An 18,780-nucleotide genomic window follows, 5' to 3' on the forward strand; every position below is an offset into this window, starting at 1 on the left:
TTGATGTATTTACTTTTTGAGATCGTTTGACATCATGCGCCCTAATTCTGCTAGCTCAGAGCAAATATACAACATGTTTCGTCTTCTTGGTAATTTGCAATATAAAGCAAATATCAAGCAATGATCTTAGTGGTGATTCATTTTAAGATTTCAGCGGTTGTCAAAATCGTGTCATGCGCCCAAGTTTCGTCGTTTCAGCGATTGTGAAGTTCATGACATGCGCCCTACCTCCAAAATGACCCCTATCACGGCGAGTCCGTCAGATTTATTGGCGGCGGTACTGATGTCTGGGTACTTGGTGTTGTAGTTTACAATGTGGATCTGAAAACAAAAACAAGTAAACACAGAAGTAATTACTCATTACCTACATTTATCGACGGGTCACATGACTTGTGCGGTTACTTACGCATGCGGCATTCCGCTGACCGTCGATGAGATGCTCGGCGCCGCGGGTGTCATCCTCGCCCAAATGCATGTGAAATTGCGCGGTCGTGAAGTTGGCGCCCAGGCCTCCTCCGTGAACGTAGAACAAATTGGGGGTCATGAAGTTAACCTGTGATTCAGAAACCATTTTCAGTGAACAAATACCCTGCTAGCAGAGCTTTCTTCCTGTTCGTTTCTATTAGTTCACTTATCCGTGCCGCGAGTCTGTTCTTTCGCGGTCTCAAGTGAACTGATAGAAACAAACAGTAAGAACACTCTGCTGGCAGGGTAGTGGACAAACTGTTAAAAAAAAGAAACAAAAACATAAAACATAAAATCAGACATAATCTCTACCATAAAAAGTTTGTCCATCTGACCAAGAGAGTATGTTTTCGATTTTTTTCTTGCTAAAAACAAATGTGCCTGCGTTTGTTTTTAATGAAAATAGGAAAAAATTCCGGTGTTCTCAAAACAAGATTATTTGATGTGTGTTTTTTTTCTAAGTGTGAGGTACCACAGAAAGGAGGGACCGCGTACACCAAAATATTATATGCAATGAATAGGGGGGGGGGGGGGGGGGGGGTTCCGAAACTATAAAGTTATCTTGGGTATAACACACTCTTATGTTTATGTATATAAGTGTATTATGTTTATGTATGTAAGTGTATTATGTTTATGTATATATGTGTATTATGTTTATGTATATCAGTGTATTATGTTTATGTATGTATGTGTATTATGTTTACGTATATATGTGTATTATGTTTATGTATATGGTATGAAACATAACCGAGAGGGGGGCTAAAATCAAGTGTTTATCTCACCTGCCCAATGTGTTTTTATACCTGAAATGCGCGGCATTGTTTAATTGCATAGCCCCAGATTTTTTCTATACCTGAAATGCGCGGCATTGTTTAATTGCATAGCCCCAGTGTTAATATACCTGGAATGCGTGACCGTTATTCCGGACCATGATCTTGGCGCCACTAGGAATCCTGTCAAAGTTGTTGAACTGAAGTTTACCGAGGCTACTGTCGTACATCACGGATGACGTCACAATGTTGATCGGTGATTGGCTGGAACCATTGCAGGCCGGGTATCTATTAGCCCAATGATCAGGTCCTATGGGGATTGATATGTCCCGGATGAGAACACTGCTCACGATTTGACAATACCCATGCCTTGTATGGGATTGGACAACACCTAAGCCTTGTATGAAATTACAAAAAGTGGCATTTAAGCTTACCGATAGGTCCAGAAAAGTTGTAGTTCCATTCTGAAAGAAGAACAGTGAGCATCAAAAGCTTTAATGTTCTTGATTTCTTATCCTCTTAGACAGATCAACGCGGACCCTGAGGTTCGAAAACATGCCCAGCAGGAGCGTTAGCCCGCCATCCAAATTACGTTGGTAAATAGATTGTATTTCTTAATAGGTTGTATTTCGTATACTAGTTTTTGCCTTCGAAAGAGGGTCCTGACGAACTGACCTGAAGGCAAGTACTCTCTTTCTTTTTTACGGCGTTTCATTCGGCCAGCCTACTATGATTTCTTACATTTTTTGCCCATTAACCGGTGAGTGTAAACACACAAATGTGTGTGGTCAAAGGTCCCTGTTATATCTCTAGAGTCACATTTGATATTTCATTGCATGGTTGATATTGCAGGTTACCCAACACCCTCTACCCGCAAGCCCAGTATCTGCTTTAAAAAATGTAGCCCAACCATTCCTCGTATATAAACTGAGAATGGTGAGATAGAAAGGGCGGCCCTTTCTGCGAACCCTTGAACAAAATACTAATTTTAATAGAAAAGCCTATTTCCTCTCAGATACCCCCTTAAAATACCTTATCGCCCAATTTGGCCCGTAAAAAATACTACGAGAATAGCTAAAGAGATACAGCGAGCTCTATTCTATAATACTGCTGCGAGTTCTCTTTACCGTGATGCATAAGCAAGCTTATTACTTAGAGAAAGTGTAAAAAAGGAGGGCATTTTGTAGGTGCTGATTTATAGCTTCTCTCCTGGTTGAGTTTTAATATGCAAGCTTTGCCTCCCGATTTGGTTCGTTCACACCCGAGCCCCTCACCCATCCCACTCTTGGGACACGATACACGGTGGGACACAATACACGATACACGGTGGGACACAAGTGAACAATACACGGCTGGGACACAATACACAATACACGGTTGGGACACAAGTACACAATACACGGCTGGGACACAAGTACACGATACACGGCTGGGACACAAGTACACGATACACGGTGGGACACAAGTACACAATACACGGTGGGACACAAGTACACAATACACGGTTGGGACACAAGTACACAATACACGGTGGGACACAAGTACACAAGTACACGGTGGGACACAAGTACACAATACACGGTGGGACACAAGTACACAATACACGGTGGGACACAAGTACACAATACACGCAGCTTCTTTTAAGCACAACATGATAAATTTCGATTAAAAAAGACTTAAGACTTATCCCATTAATTTCTTGCAATTACATTTTGCAGTTCTCATAGTTTTGTACTAACTTTTAAATATTATTGCAGATACTAATACTACAGTGCAGATATTTATAAGACAGCGCAGATACTAATAAGACAGATGCGAATGAGCGGTGTCTTTGTGCTGGCTACCTTGGCTTTTGTGGAGGTCTTGTTTTGGTTGCCATATAAGCATGGCTTGGCGCAAAGAATGAGGAAAGTGCCAAATAGCTTGCGGCTTGTGACGGGGCATCACGTAGCAAGAGGTCGTGACTCAGCAGAAAACAGGATCAAGCTGACTATTTTTAACATTTGTATGAACGTCTTCATCATTTGCTCTCATCAAATGAAGGGGAAAAAAAGATTGCCCAACTGTTTTTTACAATATAAATGCAGGCAGATGCATTCTGTTTGGATACTACGCATCGAAGGGAGGTGCCCAGACACAGGGAGCCCACCCCTACGGTTTGAATAAGTTGCGAATTGTTTCTTAGTGTTGTTTTTAATTTAGTGCGTATGGTTTTTATAATAAGATATTGAGGGGGGCTCCGAAAATTTTTAACTCCTTAAATAAAAAGGTCCTCTAAGGGGGAGGAGCCCTACTTTATATTTTATATAAAAATTTTATATTAATATTTTTATAAACCATATTAGTATAAATCTACCCCATACTATCACAAATCTCGCAATTTGATTGGCTCCAGTACTCACTATCTATTGAGCCATAGATAGTGAGTAGCGAAAAAGCCGGCGAAAAAGCCTTTTGAAGCGAAAGAGTTAAAAAAACGCAGAGCTAAGAAACGATACCTACTTCATTCAAACCGTAGCTATCGGCTCTCTGTAGATACACACTACGCCAAATGAGCAGCTATTTGTATTATTCTGGATTTACTTGCCACATGGTGTGGCTGGTAGCGTAAATTCGCCCCACCATCTCCCGGTTTTTATTTCAATTGGTGTGATCTCTGAAACAATTTGTATCCATTTATTAATCAATTGAGTGATTAGAAATTAGAGCCACAATTGTCCAAAATAATCAACACTGTGTCACTTTATATCGCTCACACGCTACGCTCCGATAGATATTCGTTACAAGTTCATATTCCCGTTAATAGTACTTTGACTCCGATGTAATATTATTTGAGTCTTCCCCACCCTTCCCCTCGTCCCTCTACCATCAACCCCTAATCTGCTAACAGAGGATTTTGCCTAGTGTTTCTCCGTTCCATACTATGTATTCCGAACAACTCGAAAACCCAGAGAGGCGAATCGGCGAGTAAAGTTGTAGAAAACAAAGAGAAAGCAAAGTTTCGCCAACACGGTAGTGCAATCCAAAATGATCCGTCTAGCGGGAACTGAATCAATCATTGCATCAAGTATCTCACTTAAATAGATTTTCACACTAGTATAATATTATCGCCCCTGGCGAATGGTCCCCTTGAAGCTTAGATGCATCTTATGATAGTTTGAGCTTGAAGTCTCGCTCTAAAGAGTTAATTCAATAACTTGATCATATATTGTCAAAGAAGGTGATTTTGCACAAGGGATAAAGGAATGGCGGTAGACCGAATGTGGTACTCACCACCATCGGCGAAACACACATAAGCGAGTCCCAGGAAAACTATAACACGCATCATCCTGAAAATACAAAAAGCATAAGAAAAACATAAAATGAAAGAAAATAGTGAACAACTAACTGCCTTTCGAATATTCAGCAGTTGATTTCAATGAATTTCTTTGGCGAATCCTAGAGTGAATAGATATATTGTGTTTCCTGAAGGCCCGCCTGCATTCCCACACAGTTCCAATTCTCAACACCGGAGACACCGCGTTTTACTGACTGCCGAAACGTGTTATGACTGAGGCGTTTTTTATCAAAATTAAATGCCAAAGTTCTTGACTTTCACTCTTTCATCTTCGAGATACAAAGGATATACCTCTAGGTGAACGGTAAAACGTAAAACACACAGAAGAAACTCAGCTATTGGCAGTCGTCTGTAAATGTGCAAAACTAACGTTCTTGGTCGTTTCTATGTGTGCAATGGCACACAGATCTTGTTTTACCTGAGGAAAGGCGAAAGCTCTCTTGCAGCAGCCAGAGACGTAGAGTGGAATTGGGCGCTGGTGGATTCCACAGACCTTAGTATTCTTTTTCAAATGTGACGCGCCAAAGATCCCATTGGTGCATCGGTTGAAGCGTGAGAAGTCATCCCTAGCACAATGGCAGACTTTGCAGCGGAACATTAATCCTGATGTCTTGTACGACATGCTGCTACGCTCTCCTGCGGCTGATTTGAACTTTCCATTGTTACCGAAACATATTGTCTTGTACGATATACGTTCTCCTGCGGCTGATTTGAACTTGCCATTGTTACCGATTGCACAGTGGTACTAATCACATACGTTCGCAACCGATAGTATATAAGCCTTATAAGAGTACACGATAGTTTGCGATCATATGGAACCATCCTTAAGATTTGTGATCAGAATAATAATAATATATTTATTTATAAAGCGCTAAAACAATTTGTGCATATTTTAGAGCGCTAAATAAAATTAAACAAAGAAAACAAAAACTTACAATATTGTAGGCTTGGCGGAACAAATGTGTCTTCATAGCCCGTTTATTTGGAGTCAGTCTCTTTATCCCTCTAATGTAGCTTTGTAATTGGTTCCACAGTTTTGGACCGCCATTAGCAAACGCCCTGTCCCCAAAAGTTTTGCATTTTCTTTTCGGAACTACCAGGAGATTTAAGCTGAGTTGGATGTGAGATTATAGGACGAACGAATGCAGTTGATGAGGGACTTCAGATAGGAGTGTGGTAAAAAACTAAAGCGGACAGGAGGAGTTTTGGCTAAATCCTACTCGATGGACATTGTGGTCAGTGTAGTAAGCTAAACGAGGATGGTGTAATGTTCAGAGGTGACACCAAGCCACTAGAAACCATCCTGAGAAAGCCAATCGAGAACGCCTCTCCTCGGATACAACTCATGCTGCTTCGCTTGCTGCGATACAAGTTAGATGTGAGGCATGTCCCTGGAACAAGGCTCTACATAGCTGACACTCTCTCAATAGCTTATACTAAGCAAGTCAAAGAACCCGATGACGCACAAATACCTGAGATGGAACTGCGGATCCTATGGCCTAGTAAAGAGCCTCCCGTTGAGTGAAAAGCGGCTGACAAAACTACAGAAAGCATCCGTGGTAGACCAAACATTCTGTAGGCTGAAAGCTGCTATCGGGGGAGGTTGGCCAGCATACCGTAAGAGTACCCACCCAAGCATCAGACAATATTGGGGAATCCGTGATGAGCTACATGTCGCTGAGCACCTGATATTCAAAGGTGAGCGAGTTGTAATACCTTTATCTATGAGAGCTTAAATACTGGAAAAATTCCATGAAGCTTAATTTGGGCATCGAAAAGTGCAAGCATCGTGCTCGAGCTTCCATGTATTGGCCAGGAATGGCTAATGACATTGAAGAAATGATTGCTGCCCCACATGTGCAAAGTTCAAACCCAGAAATACGAAAGAAGCACTTATACCACATGACCTGCCAGATCGCCCCTGGTCCAAAATAGGGGCAGACATTTTCTTTTTCGGGGGTAAACCACACTTAGTTGTTGTCGACTACTTTTCTAAGTATCCTGAAGTCTCTCGCCTGCAGAGGCCAAGTGCTGGTTGTGTCGTAGAGTGCCTAAAACCCATCTTTGCCAGGCACGGCATTCCAGATTATATGATTGCTGATAACATGCCGTTTGCAAGTGCTAAGATGAGGACATTCGCAACAGAATGGGACTTCCAGATCACGACGTCCAGCCCAAAGTACCCACAATTCAATGGACAAAGCGAGCGGATGATCGGAACAGTAAAGCAGCTCATGAGGAAAGCACATGAGGAAGGTAAATACATTAATCAGTCACTACTTGAATATCGCAATACACCTTTAACAGGCCTTAAGTACTTACCTGCACAACTACTCATGAGTCGGATGCTAAAGGATAAATTACCTGTCACTAGTAGGCTACTTGCGCCTAACGTTGTTGAGAATCCCTATGTGGAGCTGAAGGCAGCAGAAACAGAAGGCATATTATGACCGTGGAACAAATCCCCTCCCTTGGACATTGGGGATAGTGTGAGGGTACGACTCTCAGGCCGTGAATGGACACCTGCAGTCGTGACAGACCTACATTCAGCTCCACGTTCATACATGGTCACAACGGAAAATGGTCGTGTGCTCCGCAGGAACCGGAGAGTCATAAATCCTACTGCTGAGCCGCCGCCAGTGGTCATTGCCCAAGAGGATACACCTGGTCCTTCAAGCGCCTTTCCTGAGCAGGCGTCTACTGCAGAAGGACCATCCAAAAGGTTGATACGCCAGATCAGCAGTCTTCATCAGACTCAGAGAAGCTACAAGATCCACTCGTTTGAGAAGACAGCCATTTTGGATGGCAGGTTTTTTTTACTCCATGATCCACGAACTGTGAGTCAGAACAATCAACTGCTTTGACATTTGTTATTGTTTATTGTCTATTAACCTCGTTTACTTTGTTTGATGAACAATTTGAGGAGTTTAATCCCATATTGTTATTGGATTTTGATTTAGATAGTCTGCGATGCTTTCCCTATACAAAATGGGGATGTCACATAATGTATGTTATAGTTTCCCGCGTTATGATAATTTATGCGTAAAAAAGATGGCCGCCATCGTGCACGGTGCAGACCATAACAGACGGTATAGTAAGCTAAACAAGGATGGTGTAGTAAGCTAAACGAGGATGGTGTAAACTAAACGAGGATGGTATAGTAAGCTAAACGAGGATGGTATAGTAAGCTAAACGAGGATGGTGTAGTAAGCTAAACGAGGATGGTGTAGTAAGCTAAACGAGGATGGTGTAGTAAGCTAAACGAGGATGGTGTAGTAAGCTAAACAAGGACGGTGTAGTAAGCTAAACGAGGATGGTGTAGTAAGCTAAACGAGGATGGTGTAGTAAGCTAAACGAGGATGGTGTAGTAAGCTTAACGAGGATGGTGTAGTAAGCTAAACGAGGATGGTGTAGTAAGCTAAACTAGTACGGTATAGTAAGCTAAACGAGGATGGTGTAGTAAGCTAAACTAGTACGGTATAGTAAGCTAAACTAGTACGGTATAGTAAGCTAAACGAGGACCATGTAGTAAGCTAAACGAGGACCATGTAGTAAGCTAAACGAGGATGGTGTAGTAAGCTAAACTAGTACGGTATAGTAAGCTAAACTAGTACGGTGTAGTAAGCTAAACTAGTACGGTATAGTAAGCTAAACTAGTACGGTATAGTAAGCTAAACGAGGATGGTATAGTAAGCTAAACGAGGATGGTGTAGTAAGCTAAACGAGGATGGTGTAGTAAGCTAAACGAGGATGGTGTAGTAAGCTAAACGAGGATGGTGTAGTAAGCTAAACGAGGATGGTATAGTAAGCTAAACGAGGATGGTGTATGTTGAGTATGTAGGAAGGTGTGAATGAACCTTTATTTAGCATATAATCAACGAGCCTGTTCATACAACTGGAGAACACTCTGGCCGGCTGAGTAACCGCGCTTCCGCACAGGGTACCCAACGTGTGTACACAACATAAATAACATTTCCCCCTCTTCTAAGGAAGCTGTGGGGTCGGGGGTAGCCTAACTAACGACGTAACGTGTCCGATTATAAGTTCAGCCTGTCTGGCGCTATGCCCTTGTTCGCGCGTGACGATCTCCTAGGCATGTCCGGCTCTCCCGCATCCTCGGGAACTTCCTCACTGATCGTCGGTGGATTTTGCTGTCTTGTTGTTTGAGGGGGATTTAATGTTTCTGTAGCGTCGCCATCTCCCTCTGTGCAGCTGAGTGGCTCAGCTGCTGGCGTGGTCATCGGAAGTAGCTGGTGATCTCGGTGAGACATGTTATCTTGATAAGGAGGTGCAGTTCTTTCGCAGAGCTGGTCTGCATGACGTCGAACGTGTTGTTGGGGGAACTTGTCTGGCTGTACTTCGTACATCACATTCCCGATCTTTGTTGTTACGCACCCTGGGGACCACTTCCCCCCAGAGACGCTGAAGTCTCGATACCATACCTTGTGGCCAATGGTGAAGCATCGTGACGGTTGTGATAGTGCAGGTGCCGTCTTAGGAGATGCTGGTCTGTATGGTGACAACAAATCTAAACGTGTGCGCAGGTTTCTTCCCAACATCAGTTTGGCCGGTGTTTGCTGGGTAGTTGCATTAGAGGTGTTGCGCTGTTTCAAGAGGAAGTCTGCAATGATCTGCGATGGAGGACCCTGCCCGGCTTCGTATGCCAACTTGAAGGTTTGGACGAATCTTTCAGCCTGGCCGTTGCTCTTTGGGTGGTACGGTGCTGTAGTGGTGTGTTTAACGCCATTCTGCTTCATGAACTTGTCGAAAGCTTCTGAAGTGAATTGTGAGCCATTGTCACTGACTACGTGAATGGGTAGCCCGAAACGAGCAAAAAGATCATGAAGAACCTTGATGGTTGCCGGAGCTGTAGTCGTGCGCATGGGAACTATTTCCAGCCATTTGGAGTAAGCGTCGACAACAACTAGAAAATGTATCCCATCCACGGGTCCGGCAAAGTCAATGTGTATCCTCTCCCATGGTGCTTGTGGGTAGGCCCATGGGTGGTACTGCCATGGGGGTGCATTCCGTGTGGTGTTGCACGGTCCACAACTCTTTGCCAGGTCCTCAATGTCTTTATCTATTCCTGGCCACCATATGTGGCCACGGGCAAGCTCCTTCATCTTGACAATTCCTAAATGACTCTCGTGCAGCTCGTCTAGAGTGCGTGCTCTCAGTGCGCTCGGAATGACAACGCGATGGCCTCGCATGACACATCCCTCGTGAAGAGATAGTTCGGGTGCACAAGTCAGGAACGGTTTCATATTGTTGCTCGGGGTCGTGCGAGGGAATCCGTTCAGCACATAATCGTGTACTTCGTGGAGCAAGGGGTCAGCTGCCGTGTGCTCTCTTATGTCATCTGCTGTGACGGGAAGACGATCCATCTGTTCCACTTGGTATAAATCGGCGAGGTCAAAATACCCATCCTTGGGAGCCTTGTGTTGGGGGAGGCGAGAAATAGCATCTGCGTTGGAGTGGTCATTAGATGACCTGTATTGGATATCATACGAGTATGCCGATAGCTTGGTGGCCCATCGTTGCATGCGCATGGCTGCTATGGGAGGGATTCCTCTCTTGGGGCCCAGTATGGCCATGAGCGGCTGGTGGTCCGTTCTGAGGGTGAAGTTGCGTCCGTAGAGATAGATATGGAATCTGGTAACGCCAAAGACTATGGAGAGGGCTTCTTTGTCGATATGTGCGTAGTTCTTCTCGCTGCTGTTCATTGTCCGCGAGGCAAACGCGATGGGACGCTCTGTCCCATCGGGGATTTGGTGCGACAGAACAGCACCCAGGCCGTATGCCGACGCATCACAGTCGAGTATGATTGGGAGATCTGGGTTATAGGGCACCAGCACGTTGTCAACTGTGATCATTGATTTGACACTGGTGAACGCTTTCTGGCATTTGGCACTCCAGTACCACTTGGTGTCCTTCTTCAGCAGTTGATGAAGAGGTTGTAAGACCTGTGATAGGTTGGGTAGGAATTTCTGGTAGTAGTTTACCAGGCCTAAGAACGCACGGAGCTGGGTTACATCCTAAGGTGATGGTGCCGTCTTGATGGCTTCTACCTTGTCACTCGTGGGGTGGATTCCGTCTTTGTCGATGACGTGACCGAGGTATTTTAGCGATGGCTGCATGAATTCGCACTTCTCTCGTTGTGCTGTGAGACCGTTGGCGTGTAGGCGTCGCAAAACTTCTTCCAGGTTTGTAAGGTGTTCTTCGCTGTCTCTTCCTGTCACCAGAATGTCGTCTTGGTAACACAGTACTTGTGGAAGGTCCTTGAAAATTCTGTCCATCTGTCGCTGGAAAATCGCCGCTGAGGACGCTACGCCAAATGGAAGTCGGTTGTAGGCGTACAATCCTTTGTGAGTGGTCAGGGTTGTGAACTGTTTAGCAGAGTCGTCGAGTGGTATCTGGGAGTATGCTTTGGTAAGGTCTAACTTAGAAAAGAAAGACCCACCGTTCATTTTTTCTTGCAGATCATCTAGGGTTGGAAGGGGATAGGAATCGGCCACTAACTCAGGGTTTAACGTAACCTTGAAATCCCCGCACAGGCGTATACCACCAGATTTCTTCACCACCGGGACAACAGGTGTTGCCCATTCGCTATTGGGGATAGGAGAGATTATCCCCTGTTTTTCTAAGTTCTCTAGTTCTGTTTCCACCTGGTGCCGGATGGCAAAAGGAACTGTGCGGTGCTTTTGGTGTACTGGAGTTGCCCCATCACGGACGTGTAGCTGCGCAGCATATCCCTTGAGACAGCCTAGTTCGTCGCTGAAAACATCTTGATACTTCTCTGTGAGGTCTGACAGTGCAGTGTTCTTGCTTTGAACCAACTTGATTGATGGCCAATCAAGTTTGAATAGGCGCAGCCAAGAGCGACCAAAGAGTGCAACTCTAGGTCCATCCACGACATACATCTTTGCCTCACAGCATTGGTCGTTATAACTAATGTTCGCGTTGACCACACCCATAGGGACTATTATCTCATTACCATACGTGCGAAGCTTTACTTTAGCGGGTTTGAGCTCTAGGTGTTTGCATGTACTCTCGTAAACATTGCGCGGGATGATTGACACTGACGAACCCGTGTCCAGTTCCATGCTAACCGGGGACCCTTCAATGTTGACTTGTACTAGAATAGGGGGACTGGTTGTATCACATTTGAAAATGTGTAAGCACTGGATCTCATCTTCCTCCCCCTCTGAGATTTCCTGCTCTACGCAGTGGGTGGGTTTGGTCTTGCTTGGGGTGCTCTTTTTGCGATTGATACTGGACATGCAGATATCAGAAATATGTCCGCGCTTGTTGCATATGCGGCAAATGGCATTGTAGAACTTACAGTCCCTGCGCGCGTGTGTGTTTTTGCCACAGCTCATACATTTCTGTGGGGTTTGCTCCATTTTAAAAACGCGGGACTGATGTGGCCGGGCAGATTCGGGGGTCTGGGCTCCAGTCTCAGGGATTGTGTGTGCTTGGTGGAATGCATTGGCACCTTTCCCTGCCTGTTCCATTGCTTTGGCGATGGTGACTGCTTTTTCTAGGATTAAATCGCGCTCGCACAGCAATTTCTTAGAAATAGTTTCATTTGCTAAACCACAAACAAATCGATCGCGGAGGGCCTGGGGAAGAAATTCCCCAAAATTACAATGTTCAGTCATTTGTTTCAATGAGGCCACAAATGCGTTGATATCTTCGCCAAGCGCTTGATTCCTTTGGTGGAATTTGTAACGCTCTGCAATTTCGAGCGGGGGTGGTGATAAATGACCCTCAAGTATTTCTATAATCTCTTGGTATGTTTTGTCCTTGGGTTTTCTGGGTGAGGTCAGACCTCGTAACAGATTGTAGGTTTTGGGACCGATTTAACTAAGTAGCGAGGCTGTCTTTTTGTCTTCATTTATGTTGTTAACATCAAAGAATAGCTCTAACCGTTCAACGTAACAAGTGAATGTTTCTGTGGCTTCGTCAAACGGCTGCATGTTGCCTATCGTATGACTGGCAGCCATCTTGAATTCCGTAAGATTTGATCGAGGAGTAAATGCAGGAATTGCAGTGTTTACTTACGATCCTTTGGTCGTTGAGTCCTTCACCAGCTCGTCGCCAGTTGTTGAGTATGTAGGTGTGAATGAACCTTTATTTAGCATATAATCAACGAGCCTGTTCATACAACTGGAGAACACTCTGGCCGGCTGAGTAACCGCGCTTCCGCACAGGGTACCCAACGTGTGTACACAACATATATACCAGTGTAGTAAGCTAAACGAGGACGGTGTAGTAAGCTAAACGAGGATGGTGTAGTAAGCTAAACGAGGATGGTGTAGTAAGCTAAACGAGGATGGTGTAGTACGGCTAAACGAGGATGGTATAGTAAGCTAAACGAGGATGGTGTAGTAAGCTAAACGAGGACCATGTAGTAAGCTAAACGAGGATGGTGTAGTAAGCTAAACTAGTACGGTATAGTAAGCTAAACGAGGATGGTGTAGTAAGCTAAACGAGGATGGTGTAGAAAGCTAATCTAGGATGGTGTAGTAAGCTAAACGAGGACCGTGTAGTAAGCTAAACGAGGACGGTGTAGTAAGCTAAACGAGGATGGTGCAGTAAGCTAAACGAGGATGGTGTAGTAAGCTAAACGAGGATGGTATAGTAAGCTAATCGAGGATGGTATAGTAAGCTAAACGAGGATGGTGTAGTAAGCTAAACGAGGATGGTGTAGTAAGCTAAACGAGGATGGTGTAGTACGGCTAAACGAGGATGGTATAGTAAGCTAAACTAGTACGGTATAGTAAGCTAAACGAGGATGGTGTAGTAAGCTAAACTAGTACGGTATAGTAAGCTAAACGAGGATGGTGTAGTAAGCTAAACGAGGATGGTGTAGTAAGCTAAACGAGGATGGTGTAGTAAGCTAAACGAGGATGGTGTAGTAAGCTAAACGGGGATGGTGTAGTAAGCTAAGCGAGGATGGTATAGAAAGCTAATCTAGGATGGTGTAGTAAGCTAAACGAGGACCGTGTAGTAAGCTAAACGAGGACGGTGTAGTAAGCTAAACGAGGATGGTGCAGTAAGCTAAACGAGGATGGTGTAGTAAGCTAAACGAGGACCATGTAGTAAGCTAAACGAGGATGGTGTAGTAAGCTAAACTAGTACGGTATAGTAAGCTAAACGAGGATGGTGTAGTAAGCTAAACTAGTACGGTATAGTAAGCTAAACGAGGATGGTGTAGTAAGCTAAACGAGGATGGTGTAGTAAGCTAAACGAGGATGGTGTAGTAAGCTAAACGAGGATGGTGTAGTAAGCTAAACGGGGATGGTGTAGTAAGCTAAGCGAGGATGGTATAGAAAGCTAATCTAGGATGGTGTAGTAAGCTAAACGAGGACCGTGTAGTAAGCTAAACGAGGACGGTGTAGTAAGCTAAACGAGGATGGTGCAGTAAGCTAAACGAGGATGGTGTAGTAAGCTAAACGAGGATGGTGTAGTAAGCTAAACGAAGCAGGTGTAGTAAGCTAAACGAGGATGGTGTAGTAAGCTAAACGAGGATGGTGTAGTAAGCTAAACTAGTACGGTATAGTAAGCTAATCTAGGATGGTGTAGTAAGCTAAACGAGGACCGTGTAGTAAGCTAAACGAGGACGGTGTAGTAAGCTAAACGAGGATGGTGCAGTAAGCTAAACTAGTACGGTATAGTAAGCTAAACGAGGATGGTGTAGTAAGCTAAACGAGGATGGTGTAGTAAGCTAAACGAGGATGGTATAGTAAGCTAAATGAGGATGATGTAAGCTAAACGAGGACGGTGTGGTAAGCTAAACCAGGATGGTGTAGTAAGCTAAACGAGGATGGTGTAACGTAAACAATCTAAAGTTGAGATACAAACGAGACTAGTATAGACCAGACTGGTCCTCCCGGGAATGTGTAGCCTCAGCCAAGACGAGAAACAAACTGTTGCATCTAAGGCACCAAAAATAGATTCCCGTGAGCTCAGGCCTGTTAGGCAGCGCCAATATTTTCGGATTATATTTAGTCATTTGGTAAATAACTAGGAGGAGGCAAGCAGCCGTGTGGAGAAAATGGAAAATAGAAAATATATGAAACGCAATGATATAAAGTGACTGAGACAAGACTGAGTTCGTTTTTCTTATACGACTAAATTACTGATTTCATATCGACGCTCGGCTGAATCGGCATTGCTATGAAAGTATCTTCCAAAGCTCCCTCACTAAAGCTTGAGCCCACTCCACCCCTTCCCCTTTAATGCGCCTAGCCCACTCCACCCCCTCCCCTCTAATGCGCCTAGCCCACTCCACCCCCTCCCCTCTAATGCGCCTAGCCCACTCCACCTCCTCCCCTCTAATGCGCCTAGCCCACTTCACCCCCTCCCCTCTAATGCGCCTAGCCCACTCCACCCCCTCCCCTCTAATGCGACTAGCCTACTCCACCCCCTCCCCCTAATGCGACTAGCCTACTCCATCCCCTCCCCTTTAATGCGCCTAGCCAACTCCACCCCTTCCCCTCTAATGCGCCTAGCCCACTCCACCCCCTCCCCTCTAATGCGCCTAGCCCACTCCACCCCCTCCCCTCTAATGCGCCTAGCCCACTCCAACCCCTCCCCTCTAATGCGCCTAGCCTACTCCACCCCCTCCCCTCTAATGCGCCTAGCCCACTCCACCCCCTCCCCCCTAATGCGCCTAGCCCACTCCAACCCCTCCCCTCTAATGCGCCTAGCCTACTCCACCCCCTCCCCTTTAATGCGCCTAGCCCACTCCACCCCCTCCCCTCTAATGCGCCTAGCCCACTCCACCCCCTCCCCCCTAATGCGACTAGCCTACTCCACCCCCTCCCCTCTAATGCGCCTAACCAACTCCACCCCCTCCCCTCTAATGCGCCTAGCCCACTCCACCCCCTCCCCTCTAATGCGCCTAGCCCACTCCACCCCCTCCCCTCTAATGCGCCTAGCCCACTCCAACCCCTCCCCTCTAATGCGCCTAGCCTACTCCACCCCCTCCCCTTTAATGCGCCTAGCCCACTCCACCCCCTCCCCTCTAATGCGCCTACCCCACTCCACCCCCTCCCCTCTATATTATCAATAACCTTATCCTAGACTATATAACATTTTTCCATTTTTCATAGTGATAAGGAGTCTGTCTCTCTCCTTTGCTATCGAAAGCTCGATTTTGTTTACTTTTTTAATCTCGCCCAAAAAAGTATACAAAAGACAGTTTTTGGTTTTGTCTTTTACATGTAAATATAAAAGACTTGGCTAATAAAATTATATGATTAACCGGAATAACTTGCTTGTTTGACTCATCAAATACTCCCAAAATAATATCCAGTTCGCTAATACTTCCAGACAAAAAAGTTCAACAATGGGGCAATATTATAACAGATGGAAAAGAGTCTCATATGTCTCACTGCAGAAAGATCAGGAGAGGGACTGTACTTTGCCTATTTTGTACAATTTGGAATTAGTAAAGGTTATACGGTGTAAGATTTTAAATTGGAATTCCCGTAATTTTGTTTCTATTGAACATTGGAATAGTAAAAGATAGATCTTGTTCCAGTCCAGGGATGATTTCTCGAAGAAGTCATTAAAGCAAGTTTGTGCACTTGGGGTTATTATGATTTTAGAAAGAAAAATATCATAACTCTGTTTTAAAGTTGTCTTATTAAGCACGTAAGAACTTTCTGCTGTATTGCAAGATACAGTGTGTTGCCCCAATTACGGACGGTTTTTGCATTTAGCACCATAACCTTTTAGCAATAAAAAGGACACTTTTGATATTGTTGCCAGTAACAAGATTGGACCTTAACCTTATAAAATACTTATAATATACAGACATATTTTTTAAGTTTAGGGCGCCGTGCTCGAAAAGTATGTGTCACTGATTTGCCCTAATCGCGTTCAACTGGCCCCAATTCCGGACACAAACTTCCTGAACGATTTTCGTAATTTCTCCCATATATTTCCAAGGCTTATAAAATAAGAATAAGAATTTATCTTATTTAGCAAAGCCAATTTAAATTATATGGATCTACGAAGAGCATTTTACCATTTGTTTACAGTCACATTCAAAATAATTGTTGTAACCTGATGATAAAAGCATCGATAAAGAAGCAATAGTATATCCCGACGAGAGAAAGCGTGTAATGGCTGTCTACATATCCATTAAAATACAAGCTGCTAATTATGTTGCAATTTTTTGCGAGCGTTCTCTTTATCATATGTTTGCACAAATTGGCACAACGTTTATGTACCTAAATCCCTCCACAATGTAGTTTAAATGCAGAAACTAATTCCCATTATCTTTTTAAACAACATATTTCCAATAAGCAGTCTATTTGTGTCCGTGTTCAGGCACACTTCGTGAACAAGCACTGTAAATTTACAAAAGGCTTTCGTTCTTGTAAATTAGTAGCGAAATCAAAGAACTTCAATGTAAAAGTATTTTACAGTGGTTCATTCCCACCAAAAAAGTTGGTATTTTTATTAATTCTAATGTACCAGAAGGACTAGTTTATGTAAAGCGTTAAATTCACTGCACCGTTAATAACTTTCAAACTACGCGGACAAAAGTTTGACTAACCTTCAAATAAACTTAAATTTTCCTGCTGGCAATAACGCCAACTACGTCCTTACTACAGCATACGTGAGTATGAGAGTTAGTTACTAATTAGGTCATGATAAGCACATATGTATTGGGAAAAAATCTATATTCAATATATTGAAGGGCTACAATCAATCAAAGGTTCTAGGGTGAGATTCCAATCGCCAGCAATCAATATAGAAGTGTCGGAAATATTTAACGAATCGAGTTTGCAAGAAATAGATTGGAAAAAAAGTGCATTGCTCCTTAGTCTTATTAAGCGCATAAATATTGACCAAAGCCAAAGGGGAATCTTGAACCTGAGCAACTGAAATGATATACCTACCAGAGTCGTCCACATACTTGGCATTTATCACCATGTCTAAATCGTCCCTTACTAGAACGGGGACACCTTTGCTTACCATGTGCAAAAAACATATCCCTCCATCCATTCCTTTCTCCACTTGTCCATTACTTCAGCAGTAGAGTGAGACTCCTGTATAAAAACAATATCTTCTTTCTGCTTGTTCAGCCAACTGAAATTTTTTTCCGCTTTTTTCCCCGCGCAGACTCCAAACTGAATATTATTTTGCGGTGCAATTATTGTGATGGTAATGCAATAGCTTTGAATTATGTACGCAGTAAATTTGAAAACTTATACAATTTGATTGACAAACCGGTGAATGTCCAATTAAGAAATGTATTTCGGCACAGAACAATAAGTTAAAGACAACAGTTGAAGCAAACAATACGTAACAGACGTAATTGGCTATTCCTGGAAGGAAACGTCAAAAACGTGTGATAGTGTTTTGTTTGAGCTCCCGGTATTATCTACACTTGGACAATAATGTACGAAAGGATTTTTAGCTATTGTCATTTCAACATAGAGGAAGAGCTAGGAACTATAAGTCAATATCCAACTGAGTCGGAAAAAAAAATTAACAAAACAACCTATTTCTGGCTAACTTCAATACCGTCAATGAATAGCTTGTAGGGCTCGCTTTTACTAAAATTAACCTTCTTCCCTAATCTCCTCGCCTCATCGTGTGCCGGCATCAAATTCTTTCTTATTTGGGCCACTTCTTGAGGCAGATCTTGTCTGATGCCAAAAGCCGGATCTGAACCATATCGCCTCTTAAGTACATCCTCTCTCTCTCTCTGGAAACCGTAAGAACCAAATAAAGTGAGAACGAAGTAAAGTTGCATCTTTATAAATTGTTTGCTCGAGGGAGCGCAGCGAGCAAGAGCAACACTTATTTCGCTAGCGATTTGGGCTTCCTGTTTCATAGGCCGCCATCTTGGAAGCAAAAAGCTCCCTCCCCTCCCCCAAAAAAACAGTGTTTATTTTACATGCGTGCTGGATTTGGGCGTTGCGACTCTGTCGGTGGCCGGTGTGTAATTAGACTCGGGCTCCCTTTGGCAGTCAGGGATACAAAAGCGGCCATGACTTTTCTCATGCGCCCGTTTACGATAATTTTGAAAGATATTTTGGAAGATATTTAAAACTCCCTCTGTGATTTCAAATCATGTATGATACCGCGAATACGATGGCGAAAACAAAGAACTATTTGGTAAGAATGACGAATTGTTATCCGATATTTTACGGGTTTTGCTTTTCGTGGCTTTTGAAATTA

The 18,780-nt window shown here is 43.8% G+C and overlaps 1 protein-coding gene across 4 annotated transcripts in view; it reads right to left on the minus strand.

Annotated features, from left to right (window-relative positions):
* Window positions 1–17,763, minus strand: part of LOC5518091 (carbonic anhydrase) — a 30,186-nt gene extending 12,423 nt beyond the window's left edge. The window contains exons 1-6 of one of the 4 annotated variants that reach the window (XM_032362601.2): window positions 17,569–17,763; window positions 4,509–4,564; window positions 1,670–1,699; window positions 1,367–1,545; window positions 407–553; window positions 229–321 (exon numbers count right to left, since the gene is read on the minus strand). In XM_032362601.2, the coding sequence (XP_032218492.1) occupies window positions 229–321; window positions 407–553; window positions 1,367–1,545; window positions 1,670–1,699; window positions 4,509–4,564; window positions 17,569–17,618 (555 nt within the window). In that variant the 5' untranslated portion in view covers window positions 17,619–17,763. Of the gene's footprint in view, window positions 1–228; window positions 322–406; window positions 554–1,366; window positions 1,546–1,669; window positions 1,700–4,508; window positions 4,565–4,990; window positions 5,813–12,636; window positions 12,821–17,568 lie in introns of those variants that run through there. The other 3 variants (XM_048721098.1, XM_032362602.2, XM_001637968.3) reach the window with 3 other exon arrangements.
* Window positions 17,764–18,780: the final 1,017 nt, after the last annotated feature.

Source organism: Nematostella vectensis, chromosome 13, assembly GCF_932526225.1.
Source record: "Nematostella vectensis chromosome 13, jaNemVect1.1, whole genome shotgun sequence".
NCBI lineage: Eukaryota > Metazoa > Cnidaria > Anthozoa > Actiniaria > Edwardsiidae > Nematostella > Nematostella vectensis.